At 34.9% G+C, this 13,384-nt stretch overlaps 1 protein-coding gene across 2 annotated transcripts in view; it reads left to right on the forward strand.

Annotated features, from left to right (window-relative positions):
• The window catches only part of efna5b (ephrin-A5b), a 135,424-nt gene that overhangs the window by 100,567 nt on the left and 21,473 nt on the right, over positions 1–13,384 (forward strand). For both annotated transcript variants that reach the window (XM_082188941.1, XM_082188940.1), the window contains exon 2: positions 6,363–6,655. In XM_082188941.1, the coding sequence (XP_082045067.1) occupies positions 6,363–6,655 (293 nt within the window). The remainder of the gene's footprint in view (positions 1–6,362; positions 6,656–13,384) is intronic.

Consider the following 13,384-nt stretch of genomic DNA (forward strand, 5'->3'; position numbering starts at 1 on the left):
GTAATTTTATTAAAATAGCTGAAAAATAAATGTTGCACGCAGAAATATTACAGTATGTCATTCATACATCTATAAAATTATATATAGTATAATATTGTGCATATATATATAGTTTGGGACACATTAATCCTAATCTTGCACACCGTACAGTGGGAATACAAGGCAACAGGGAGTCGGGTCTGAGTTTCTTCTCTTCTCTTCTCGGCTACTTCACAACCGTCTCGATTCATGCGTGTGTCTTTTCTAAACCAGATTGGCCTCACGGGGATTGAAGAGGTTTGCAAACCCAGACAGAGGAAGTAAAACATGTGTACAGCATATGCTGACTGGTCTTATAGCCAGAAGCAGGTGAGGTGGTCCATCAACAGAACTTCCCTTCGCATTAAAGCACTGATGGAAATGCGTGTGTTGTTTCCATCTCGGCTCAGATGAGAACTCTATACGCCACATGCTAACGTTCTGAATGCCGTCCTGCTCCACTGGAAGAGCTCTCGCGATCAGGCCTCTTCGGTTACAGATATTACCTGTGCTTTAGGATTTATGGAAGGCAGCTGTTGCTCGTATTCAGCAGGGCTTGTGGAACAGGAGCAGGTGAAGATCTGTGTTACACACACACACACACACACACACACACACACACGTGATGATATAAAGACAGGCTGCTGACGCTTTCTGTCACGGCTAACGCAGGTTTACACGGGGAAAAGGGTCGCGTTGGCTGATGGCTAGCGGTCCTCTGGGAATAAAGGGAACGGGTTGAGAACGCATTTAGTCTGATGATGATCCAATGAAAAACTGAGGAACTAAATTCCTGATCTCAATCCTGGTATTTTTCATGGAGAGAAATTATGATGAGACACTTTGATGAGTTTATATATATGTGTGTGTGTGTGTGTGTGATGGGTAGGTTTAGTGTGTGTGTGTGTGCACGTGTGTGTGTGATGGGTAGGGTTAGTGTGTGTGTGTGTGTGTGTGTGTGCGCGCATGTGTGTGATGGGTAGGTTTAGGGGTAGGGTTAGTGTGTGTGTGTGTGTGTGTGTGTGTGTGTGTGTGTGTGTGTGTGTGTGTGGGTGGGTGTGGCATGGGTAGGTTTAGGGGTCGGGTTAGTGTGTGTGTGTGTGAGAGAGAGAGAGAGAGAGAGAGTGTGTGTGTGTGTGTGTGTGTGTGTGTGTGTGAGAGAGAGAGAGAGAGAGAGAGAGAGAGAGAGAAAGAGAGAGTGTGTGTGTGTGTGTGTGTGTGTGTGTGTGTGTGTGTGTGTGTGTGTGTGTGTGTGTGTGTGTGTGTGTGTGTGTGTGTGTGTGTGTGTGTGTGTGTGTGTGTGCGTTTGTGCGTGTATTTGTCTGTCTGTGTGTGTATGTGCGCTCGTGTGTGTGTGTGCGTGCGTATGTGAGTGTGTGAGCGTGTGTGTGTGTGTGTGTGTGTGTGTGTGTGTGTGTGTGTGTGAGCATGTGTGTGTTCTCTCAGAAAGCTGTTAAGCGTGGGCAATCACACCTGCAGGTCTTATCAGAAAGAATCTCTATTCTCTCCATCTCTCGGGTAATGATCAGCCGTCAGACGGGTCTTCATTGAGTGTGTGTGTGTGTGTGTGTGTGTGTGTGTGTGTGAGCCGATTGCACTGAGCTGTGTAATTGTCAGGGAAATAGACCAATCAAGAGGCCGTATGGAAGGCCACGTCTCTCCCAAGCAGAACACAGAGTCAGAGAGAGAGAGAGCTGCGATGGCCAGAGCCGCTGCTGGGTTTATAATCAGCTTGTAATAAATGTTCTAAAGTTGGTTGATCCTCGTCTCTGATTACAGAGCGGCCTTTCCACCTCAAACTCTCTCTTAAACAGCTGGAGCCCAACAAACACGTGTAATTATCTTAATTTGACAATTAGCCTGCCCTCCATTCCCAGTTTTTAATTACTCCCTTTCATATTAGTGGAGCATCAAGGACTTTTCCCTGTGTTTTTGAGCTGCTGTTTTCCAGCAGAGGTCGTGGAGGTCGAGCGTCGTCTGCTACACTTCCCTGCCACACAATGGGAAAATAACCCAGACAAACGTATTAAAGGAATGTTCTGGGATCAATACAAGTTACAGCATCTGTGACATCCGGTCCATTACAGCAGAAAAGCATTTCCACTTTGTAAAAACAAACAAAAATTGCATTTCCAGTAATGCACTTACTGTGGAAGTCAATGGGGTTTGACATTTCACCGGGATACAAACTGGTTTGAAAGTATAGACATGATTTACATGTCAACCTGATAAAATCACCTGGAAACGTTGCCAGTTTATACTTTACAGCTCTTTTATATTTAAATAGGCTAATGAGTGCTTTAATAAAAATACTAATTTCTGCTTTAAATCCATTTCTCGCCCCATAGACTTCAATATTAGTGCATTTACTGTAAATGTGATTCATGCTTGTTTGCAGAATTAGACTGAGCTACACACACACACACACACACACACACACACACACACACACACACACACGACTGGAGATACACACTGTCTGTGCCTGACTCCGTTTCTTTAGAACGACAGCGATAGAATTGAATTTAAAATAGATTTTGTAAAGTCCCGCTATTGCCGAGGGGTTCCTGGAAATCGGAAAATTAACGTGCGGACGATGCGATATCAATAACAAATATAAACAGATTAAAACCTCTCTAGACCTTACAGGGACATTCCTAATATGAATAATGTTCAGAATCCTGGGGGGTTCAAAAGAAATATTGCAACTCTATTTTCTCTCCTCCGGGAAAAAAAGTAATATTCGTTTTCAACAATATTTTTTTTATTTCTGCAGTCCTTGGCATAATATCTATAATAGAGCATCTAGCAAATATTTGTTTTGTAACCAATCGCACGGAGCTCGAGATGAGAGAAAGAGCTTGTGGTATTAATTCGTGTGTGTATTGAAATATTATTTGTAAAATTTCACAAAGTATGTCTGTGAAATGATATTTTATGGATAAGAGCAGATATATAATACATATAATACATGCAAAACGATAATATGTACTGAATGATTTTTTTATTTATTTAAACTATGGCAGTGAACATTTACCATGGTATTTATGTAACATGGTAAACACTGTAATAATATGCATTTTAATGCTACCATATACACATTAGTTTAATGATCTTTGAAATGCATAAACGTAATTATACATGAATCACTTTTCAGCCTTGAATATCAATATCTTGACATATAAAATGTAAATATTCGAGCAAAATAAAGATAAGAGTAGATTCTCTATCCTTATAGTAAATCTCTGTTGCATTTTCCCCTGAATGCAAAAAGATAATATTATGGTACTAAATGATTATTCATTCAGTATCGCAATATTAAAAAATGCATTTACAGTAATGCATTTTATTTACAGGAATGCATTACAGTAACAGCATAATCTACTTTTGCTAAAAATAAATAAATTCAAAAACAAGCATGAATCACATTTACAGTAATGCACTTATAATTGTGTTCGAAATTCAGGAGGATTTAAAGCAGAAATGTGCAGTTTGCATTTTTTCAAAGCATTAATATTATAAATATATATATATATATATATATATACACACACACCATGTTTTTTACTTTGTGCATATAAAAAAGCATGGCTTGCATACACTTAAGTTTTATGATCTTTTAAATGCATTGAAGCAGTTACAAATTAATCACTTTACAGACTAATTTCTTGCCATATGAAATGTATTTATTATAGTTGAAATTTTAGATAACTCCGTTGCTGAGCGACCCGATGATACTCGTTGTTCGGTGTGTCGTGTTGAGAAACTGCGGTGTGTGTTAATTTACACCTCCAGAACGTCTCAGAACATTAGCAGCTCCTGCAGGGCGAGAGAGAGGACGCTAATGAAGCGTGCTTTAATCCAGAACAGGATTATTAACTTTGTTAATTGAGTTGACAGAATGCACGGACGCAGACTGAAACCAGGAGATGCATCCCAGTGTTTTCTGCGTGCGCTGGGAACATCAGTTCTGTTGTTGGCCTTGACCACTGCAAGAAGCACACGAGAGACTTCAGAGAACTCATGAATGTCCACAGCATCGGCATTCACTGCATGCTTTTAGTTCTGATTGAAGGGGAAAGATAGAATAGTTTCAAGCATGGAGAATTTCAATTAAACGTTTCCACTGGACATTTCTCAAACTGATCCTCTGACCTGGCTGAAAAGTGGCTGTATGAACCATTAATCACTCGTTCAAAGTTTAGAATATGAAGTCGAGTGTATTTACAGGTGATGCGCGAACGCAAGGGGTCGGCGACCCGAAGATAGAAATAGTGTCACTTTGACAAACATTGGTTTAGAGTCAGTCAGAGGTCATTATCTTTAACACTTACCGTTGTTGATTTTCACATCCTTCGTGATGTTTGAGAGCCAAATAAGGGCACATGTTGTGCATTTCAAGAGTGCGATGACGCCAGATTTGCTTGTCATCTGTAAACACATCAGCCATGCTTTTGGACATGTTAGTCTCTTGTGATTAATGAGATCATTTCTTGTGTTGCACACTGGAGTTGTTTCATAACATTTGGCATAGACGTCACAGAAGAGTTTAGAAGCACGTTTAAGAAAAATGCATCGTTTATACTTTATTTTAAGGTGACGTAGTTACATATTTATTTCTTTAATATCTACATGTACTTACTATAGAGTTACGGTAAGGGTTAGGGTAATTGTACATAGTTTACTGTTATTACTACATGTAGTAACGTGTAACTACATTCATTCATCTAATCTCAACCTAAGGTTATTTTTGTTAACTAAAACTAAAGTTTTATTGCACCATAACAATCATACCCAGAATCTGATCAATTCAGTTCAATGTTGATTCAGTTCAGTTCAATAACCGTGTCAATGTTGCAAAGTTCATTAATTATGAAAATGTTGTAGGCCAAATTGACCCGCAAACATCATATTTCGCTAAATAAATTCTATACGCACATTCCACAACACGTCAGAATGTAGAAACTTTGCATGAATGTTCATGATCCGCAATAAGAAAAAGTCACAAAATATCAAGAAGACAAAAAACATGAATATTTTACTGCTCAAAAATCTGTATTTTCATTAGTATTTCATTAGTTGAGACAAAATAAACGTTAACTGAAATAAAATAATATATAAAAAACGTTGACATAATTTGAAGTACTAAAATAAAACTAAAAACCGTAAAAAAAAAAAACTGAAATAAAATTAAATAAATTATTTTATTTTCATTTAGTTTAACTTGAATTAGGCCTACTAAAATCATTTAAACTAAGTAACCTAAAACTAATAAATATATATATATTTTTTAACATATTTTACATACACAGCTGAAACAAAATAAATGCTAAAGTAACATCTGTCATTTTCATTTAGTTAAATTTGAAATACTATAACAACTAAAACTAGTAAATTCTATAGATTTTTATTTCTTTTTAAAAACACTAATGAACTATTGAACAAAAACACAACAAAGTTACAAAAACTTTACTAAACCAGAAAATATTAAATTACAATCTAATTCAAAATATTAACAAAAACTATAATAGTAGTATAATAATACTAAAATAACCACTCTGAGCAATTTATGAGCGCAATCTCAATCATTTCAACATTTCAAATAATCCATGCATCAGTCCTAACGCACAACTGAGTTAATTCTGTGTTTGTGTTGTTAATGTGTGATGTGTTTTTAAGCATTATTAATGTTGAATGTGTCTATGTCAGCGGTGTCAAAGAGAAGTTTCCACTCTGTGACAAACAGAATGGACAATAAAGTTGAAAAATGATATGATCAATAAGTTATGACAACATATGTTTTTACATTGCTTTAACTAATCAACTTTTCAACTTTTTTAAAGTTTGCACAAGATTCAACTCATTTTTTTAAGTGATTTCAATCAATGTAATTTAAGTTGAAATGACTTAAACATCAAAGTTTATTGCACTTAAAAATGTAAGGCAGTGATTTTTTTGCGTTTGATGAGAAAAAAAAACGATATGAGTGCGGATTAGAACCCGGAGCCTCTGACACGCTTAGCAAAAGTTCCACCACTTGACCATGAAAGTACACAAGAAAAACTATGCGGATCTATGGATTTATTCACGTCAAAATTCTCGCCACTAACAATATCAATATTAGTAGCTCTCATTAAACGACAGATTAAACCCATTATTTAAATTGGATGGACATTGAAATGTTTTTTTTTCTGAATGTTGTTATTGTACATATATCTGACCACCCCCCCACCACACACACACACACACACACACACACACACACACACACACCTATCCCACCCACTTTTTAAAACACAGTTCCGCCACTGGTTCTAACTGGTTTGTCTGTGTGTATCCTGCAGGTTTCAGCGTGGAGACTATCACATCGACGTGTGTATAAACGACTACCTGGATGTGTACTGTCCGCACTACGAGGACTCGATCCCTGAGGAGCGAGCCGAGCGCTACGTGCTCTACATGGTGAACTACGACGGCTACAGCACGTGCGACCACACCGCCAAGGGCTTCAAGCGCTGGGAGTGCAACCGGCCTCACTCGCCCAACGGCCCGCTCAAGTTCTCCGAGAAGTTCCAGCTCTTCACACCGTTCTCGCTGGGCTTCGAGTTCAGGCCGGGCCGCGAGTATTACTACATATGTGAGTGTGATGTCACAGCACACGACTGAACACGATAGGCTGCTTTATAATCTCAAATCTGGCAAAAACCACCTTTAACATTAATAGTTTTCACACATTACACTGTAAAAAAAAAATCCATTACATTTACGGAAAAAAACTGGTTACCAGAAATTTCCCATAAAAAATACAGTAGCAACATTTTAGGTTGTACAGACTTAACTTAAAATTTACAGTAATGAACCGTATTTCATTATCTGATATAATGTTAATTTACGACCTATTCAAGTATTAATATCTGTTTTGTACCATTATAATACACTGACAACCACCAATCACAGCAGTAATGAGAGTCACATGATCAATTAAAGCTCATCACAAGTAGTTCTTCCACAAGAAAGTTAATACTAAAATATAGAAGCTGCACAGAGTCATTCACACACACACACTAAACACCATCATGGTAACACACATGACATTTTAAAAATACAATAAACAATATTAAATGTAACATAAAACCCTAATGTACATCACTGATTAGAAAAAAACTAAGAAAACTATGACGAAACATAGTTATTTCAACAAAAATACATCAAATGTGAAGCGTCACGCAGGGAATTGTGGGAATGTCAATTTACGTTTTTTCACTGTAAATTCTACAATGACTTGTTCGTTTTTACTTCCAAAAACTGTAAATGAAACGGTATTTTACATTAAATGTACCATTAGATCTATCATAGTTATTTACCGTATATAGTAAGAAAACTTTCTGTTAACAAATAAACAGTTTTTCACTGTAGAATTTTTACAGTCTTTTACTGTTAAAATCACAATAATTTTTTTACAGTGTCAACAACAAAAAACATGAGAACATATGATTTTTAAAATAATTTTGTTTGATGGCTGCACTCCAAAACAAAACATATGTTTACATATGTCTTGTTTTCCAGCAAAAATATATAAACATTCATAAATCAAGATACATTTACTGGAGAAACACAATGACCTCAGATTTTAAGTCTTGTTCAATCTTCTGGTTGGATTTTGGTGGATTTTTTTCCACATAGCAGCAAAATCGACTTAAAATACTTTTCTGTCATACATATAAGTGTTAAGTGTTATACTGTAACTGTAACCGTAACAAAACTGTCGCCTACAATAACAACAAAACTTGATAAAGCATAAACTTAATCAGATTCATCTGCTGGAAAATGATCTAAATGAAGTGAGAAGAACAAAGATCTGCCAGTGGAGTCAGAAAAAATATCTAATTTTCACTTTGAATTAAGATAATTTTTCTGACTACTTTGGCAAATATTTGTACACGATTGGCTGCTTTATAATAAATCCTGCTGTCATGAGGTTATGTTTGCATCTTTAAGTACAGATAATAACAGCTTGGATTTCTGTAGTTTTAATTAGAAAAGGAAGGTTGTCTTTGTCTTGTTTTATTTATATAGCACTGCTAAAAACAACCCAGGCTGACCCAAGTGCTTTATATAAAAAGAAAAAAGACAAAACATACATATTAATAAATCTAACAGCACATATACAGTACCACACTGAATGTTGGTCTAAATGTTGCTTTGTCTGATTGTATTATGTTTGTTGCTGGTCAATTTGACTAGAATTGATTTTTGAGTTGTCAGAAATACTTGTTAACCTATAATCTTTTTCCTTGATAATTTGTGACCTTTTCACATTTCGGATGATGGAAATGCATGCAACGTTTCGGCACTCTCATGTGTTGTGGTATGTGGGTACAAAGTTTATGATTATGATATTTTTGGTTCAATTTGGCCCACATATTTTAATGGTTAACCCTTGTATTTCACCCTTTATCCATTTAACCAGTGTATTAAGTTCAGATTATTTTTGTAATGCAGATTATACGGACCCTAACTGGATTGACAAAAAAAAACAGATAAAAACATTCAACAAAATTACTAAACCTTCAATTAAAGTGAAACCAGAAAATATTGAAAAATTTTTTTTTAATTAAAAATAGTAACAAAATGTATAATAGTATATTATTGATAGTAAAATAACCTCTCTGAGTGTTTATGAGCAGGAAATTATTTTGCATCTTTAAGTACAGAGAATAACAGATTGGAATTTTGTAGTTTTAACTAAAAAAGGAAATGTTGCTTTGTCTGAATATATTATGTTTGTTGCTGGTCAGTTTCACTCGAATTGATTTTTGAGTTGTCAGATATACGAGTTAACCTATAATTGTTTCTTGATAATTTGTGACCTTTTCACCTTTTCGCAAATGCATGCAAAGTTTCGACACTCATGTGTTGTGGAATGTGGGTGTAAAATTTATGATTATGATATTTGTGGTTCAATTTGCCCCACATATTTCATGGTTAACCAGCTTGGTGTTTAGTAGTTTTAACTAGAAAAGGAAAGTTCGTGAAAATTTCGCTTTGTCTGAAACTGTCATGTTGCGGGTCGCTTTGACCCGAATCGATTTTTGAGCTGTAAAATATTCATGTTTTTTGTCTTCTTGATATTTTGTGACTTTTTCTTATTGCGGATCATGAACATTCATGCAAAGTTTCTACATTCTGACGTGTTGTGGAATGTGCGTATAGAATTTATTTAGCGAAATATGATGTTTGCGGGTCAATTTGGCCTACAACATTTTCATAATTAATGAACTTTGCAACATTGACACGGTTATTGAACTGAACTGAATCAACATTGAACTGAATTGATTACATTCTGGGTATGATTGATATGGTGCAATAATCGGATTTTAGCATTTTTACCAAAATATTTTACCAAAGAAATCTAGAAAAAAACAACCTTTAACATTAATAGTTTTTCATAAATACTTTTCACACATTACCACAACAAAAGACATAAGAACATATGCTTTTTAAAACTGTATTTAATGGCTATACTGCAAAACTAAATTATTTTCTTCCTCAGTATTTTTGTCTTGTTTTCCAGCACAAATAAATAAACATTCATAAATCAAAGTACATTTACTTTTTTGTCATACAGACAAGTGATATACATCATTCGAAACATCATAAAGTCTACTTTTATTGGCGTACGCTCACAATAACAACAAAACTCGATAAACTAAGCTTCAATCTTCACATTCATCTGCTGAAAAAATGAAGTGAGTTTGTGCTTAAAAGAAGAACAAATATCTGCCATGGAATCAGAAAAATAATCTCATTTTTACTTTGAATTAAGATTATTTTTCTGTCCCCACTGGCAGATATTTTCACTTAACTTAGATTTTTCAGAAAACAAGACTCAAATCAAGATTAATTTACTTACATAGCTAAATTACATAAGATATGCAATTTAAAACCATTTTGCAGTGTATTTAAAAAAAGTTTTTTTGGAAAACATTAGAAAATTCTTCACTTATTCTTTTTTTATTTATTTTTTTTTTAAGTCAAACAGCAAAAGTAACACTAAGATCATGGGTTTGATTCCCAGATAAATGAACATGCTTGAATAGAGAAAACTGTACGCCATCAACACATTGTAAATCTCTTCAGATAAAAGCATCTGCCAAATGCATAAATGATCATACAGACACCCAGAGGTGAAATGCACCCTTTTTCTTTCGTTTTTCAAACGTGGCTTCATGCAAGCTTTTAAAATGACAGTTTTAAAGTTTGTTATGAGGGTTCCTGGATCAGAGAGATGTTCGGTTTGTTCAAGCACATAATATGAGGTCATGCTAAACAGTAATAAGATGAAATACTCCGAGACCAGAAATACCTGTCAACCCAGGTGTGTTTCGCATCCAGTTTTATGTGTTTAGGCCTGCATGTTGTTCAATTTCCAGCAGTTTCAACAGCCGTAATATAACTTTATTTCCCTCACTGCATGTCAGTGACAAGGCCGTTTGTACATTATAAGAAAATGCAATATTTTCTCTTGTTGAGATTCATTTTCAAAGACAGCATAAAAAATCCAGGGAGGACAGAAATCAATATGAATCAATATTTCTTTTCTTTTTTTTAAAGAAAATGCAATTTGAGTGTTTCGCTGAAGGACACCTGTCTACAAGGTGAGATGAAAATAAAGGCAAAGCTCATTAGTTTTCCCTCATAACGTTCCTGCAGGACCTTCACATCGTCACCGTGTCCCGAGGCCTTCTCACATGGAGAGCCGTCATTATGTGCTTGACTAGCCGGTGCTGCTGAGAACGTGAAAATCATAGAGCATATCGTTCTTCTCACGAGTCCATCATCCTCCCTCTCGGTCCAAAGCGAACATCTGTGAAATGCGTTTGCCCTCTCTGACTGATTGTGCGTCTCACTCCACGGATCCGTCTGTCCCGAGCTCCAGTCTTCACATCTTGCCAGCTTTTGTCTCTCTGGTGAACAGCGTAATTAATATACATCATGACAGTCATGTTGAGCGTAATTCCAAACAGAAAGTCAAAGCTGGAGTTGAAGTGTGAAGCGTCCCGCTTTTAGTTGCCATATTTCACAATGACTTTTTTTTATCAGACGCTATTATTATCTGTATTAAGAAAGGTGATTTCACAATGCCGGCAGTTAAAGATGTCAGCTTTCTCTGGCAGGAATATTTAAGCAAATGTTCAATTAAAACCTCCTTTCCAGTTCATCCATCAAGCTTTCATTTTGACTATAATGGAAACTGTCCAATTTCATTGTAATAGTGTTTTATATCAAGCTGACATCCACATTATTGTGCATTTAATAGTTATATAATTCAACAGATTGATTGTGCTTACATTCACTGAATGTTTAATTGGTCACTTTTTTACTTGACCTTTAAGGTCAGAGAAAAAAGATTTTAAAAGCTGCAGGTAGACGTAAAAAAGTATCTTTCTCCATTGATGGCCATTCAAAAATTATATGTTACAAGCAACATAGAAATATAATTTTTTTATGTATTTTGTTTTATTTTATTTTATTTATTTTATTTATTTTATTTATTTTATTTATTTTATTTATTTTATTTATTTTATTTATTTTATTTATTCTATTTTATTCTATTTTATTCTATTTTATTTGATCTGGATGCGTAAAAGCCTCTTTCTCCATTGACAGCCATTCAAAAATTACATGTTGCTAGCAACATAGAATATGATATAGAATATAATATTACAATTATAAATAATATTGTTAATATGTTGCCAGTGTTTGATTTATTTATTTATTTATTATAAAAAAAACTATTTATTTATTTTTTAGGCTCAAGGCTCATCGAATTTTGAAATTAATTTGATTGGTTTGGGACTAATAGCTAGTCAAGTCAATAATGATGTCAAGACACATTTATTTCTATAGCGCTTTCAAAGCAGCTTCACAGTAATACAACAGTAAAATAACAGTGTCATTATTCAGATCAATTCAGTTCAATGTTGATTCAGTTCAGTTCAATAACTGTGTCAATGTTGCAAAGTTCATCAATCTTGTTGATGGACACACCAAGAGAAATGAATAACTAATACATTACATGCAATAAGGAAAAGTATAAAAACTAGTTCAATGAAATAAGTTGGATTATATTACAGTATTTCTGTTTGCTGTGTATTTATATGTCTATTAGAGTGTCGATCAATCACAGCTCACTAGTTTAGCCTATCTTGAATGTCTGTGTTCACGGACTGTTGTTGAGTGAATAATCGCACGCGTTCTTCAGGAAACAGAAGATCATTATGGTTCAGGTTCAGTGTCATCCCCGAAGCTGTCAGATGGTGCGTTTCCGTCTCTGGAGATGGGGACATTTCTCTGAATCAGTCGTAAAGGTGCTGCTGATAACGGCTCGGAAGAAATCTTATCGGCTCTCTGTGATTACGGCCATTTCTCTCAAATAGTGACTGACATTATCACATCAGACGTCACGACTCTAATCGCATCAGTTCAAAGAGGACTTTTAGTGGTTCTCTAACTGAATGATAGTCTTGTGAAGTGGGCATACGCAGACAAAATGATTTTATTACTTTGAGTTTTGTTGTTGTTGTTTTCCAGCACAAATATCTAAACATTCTTAAATCAGGATACATTTACTGGAGAAGAGACATTACTGAAGATATGATCAAAATTACGTGAGTTTGTGCTTGAAACAAGAACACATATCTGCCAATGGAGTCAGAAAAATAATCTTAATTCAAAGGGAAAACTAGATTATATTTTCTGACTCTATTATCAGATATTTGTTCTTGTTTTAAGCAAAAACGTACTTTATTTTTCTTTAAACAAGACTTAAGATCTGCAGTAATTTAGCTTCTCCAGTAAATGTATCCTGATTTACGAATGTTTAGATATTTGTAGTGGAAAACTAGACAGGAATACTGAGAAAATAAATAAATTGTAGTGTAGTGTCAAAAAAAAAAAAAAAATTTGACTGACTTGCAAAGAAATTAATCAGTCTTTTTTGATTCCATATGGCATTTAGTGTGTATATGATAATAAACAAGATATATACACAGTAAAAGTAGATTTTTGAGTCGAACAATGAGTAGAACTAAACTGTGGGCTTAAATACAACGAACTGAACAAGAAACAGGTGTGCAAAACAATCAGTAACCATGACAACAAATAATGAATGAGAACTCGGGCAAACAGGAACAGGGAAAAAACAAACTAAAACACTATGAAACTAAACATAACCCTTACAGTTTCTTTGTAACTGTATATTAGCACTTTCTGAGTAAAAAAATGAAGTACTAATGCTAATTGTTTTCAGTGTATGATTAAAAGCAGTTCCTCCAGAGGTTTGTGGATTTAATGTGGATGGGAA

Source organism: Leuciscus leuciscus, assembly GCF_965113295.1.
Source record: "Leuciscus leuciscus genome assembly, chromosome: 13".
In the NCBI taxonomy this organism is placed as follows: Eukaryota; Metazoa; Chordata; class Actinopteri; order Cypriniformes; family Leuciscidae; genus Leuciscus; species Leuciscus leuciscus.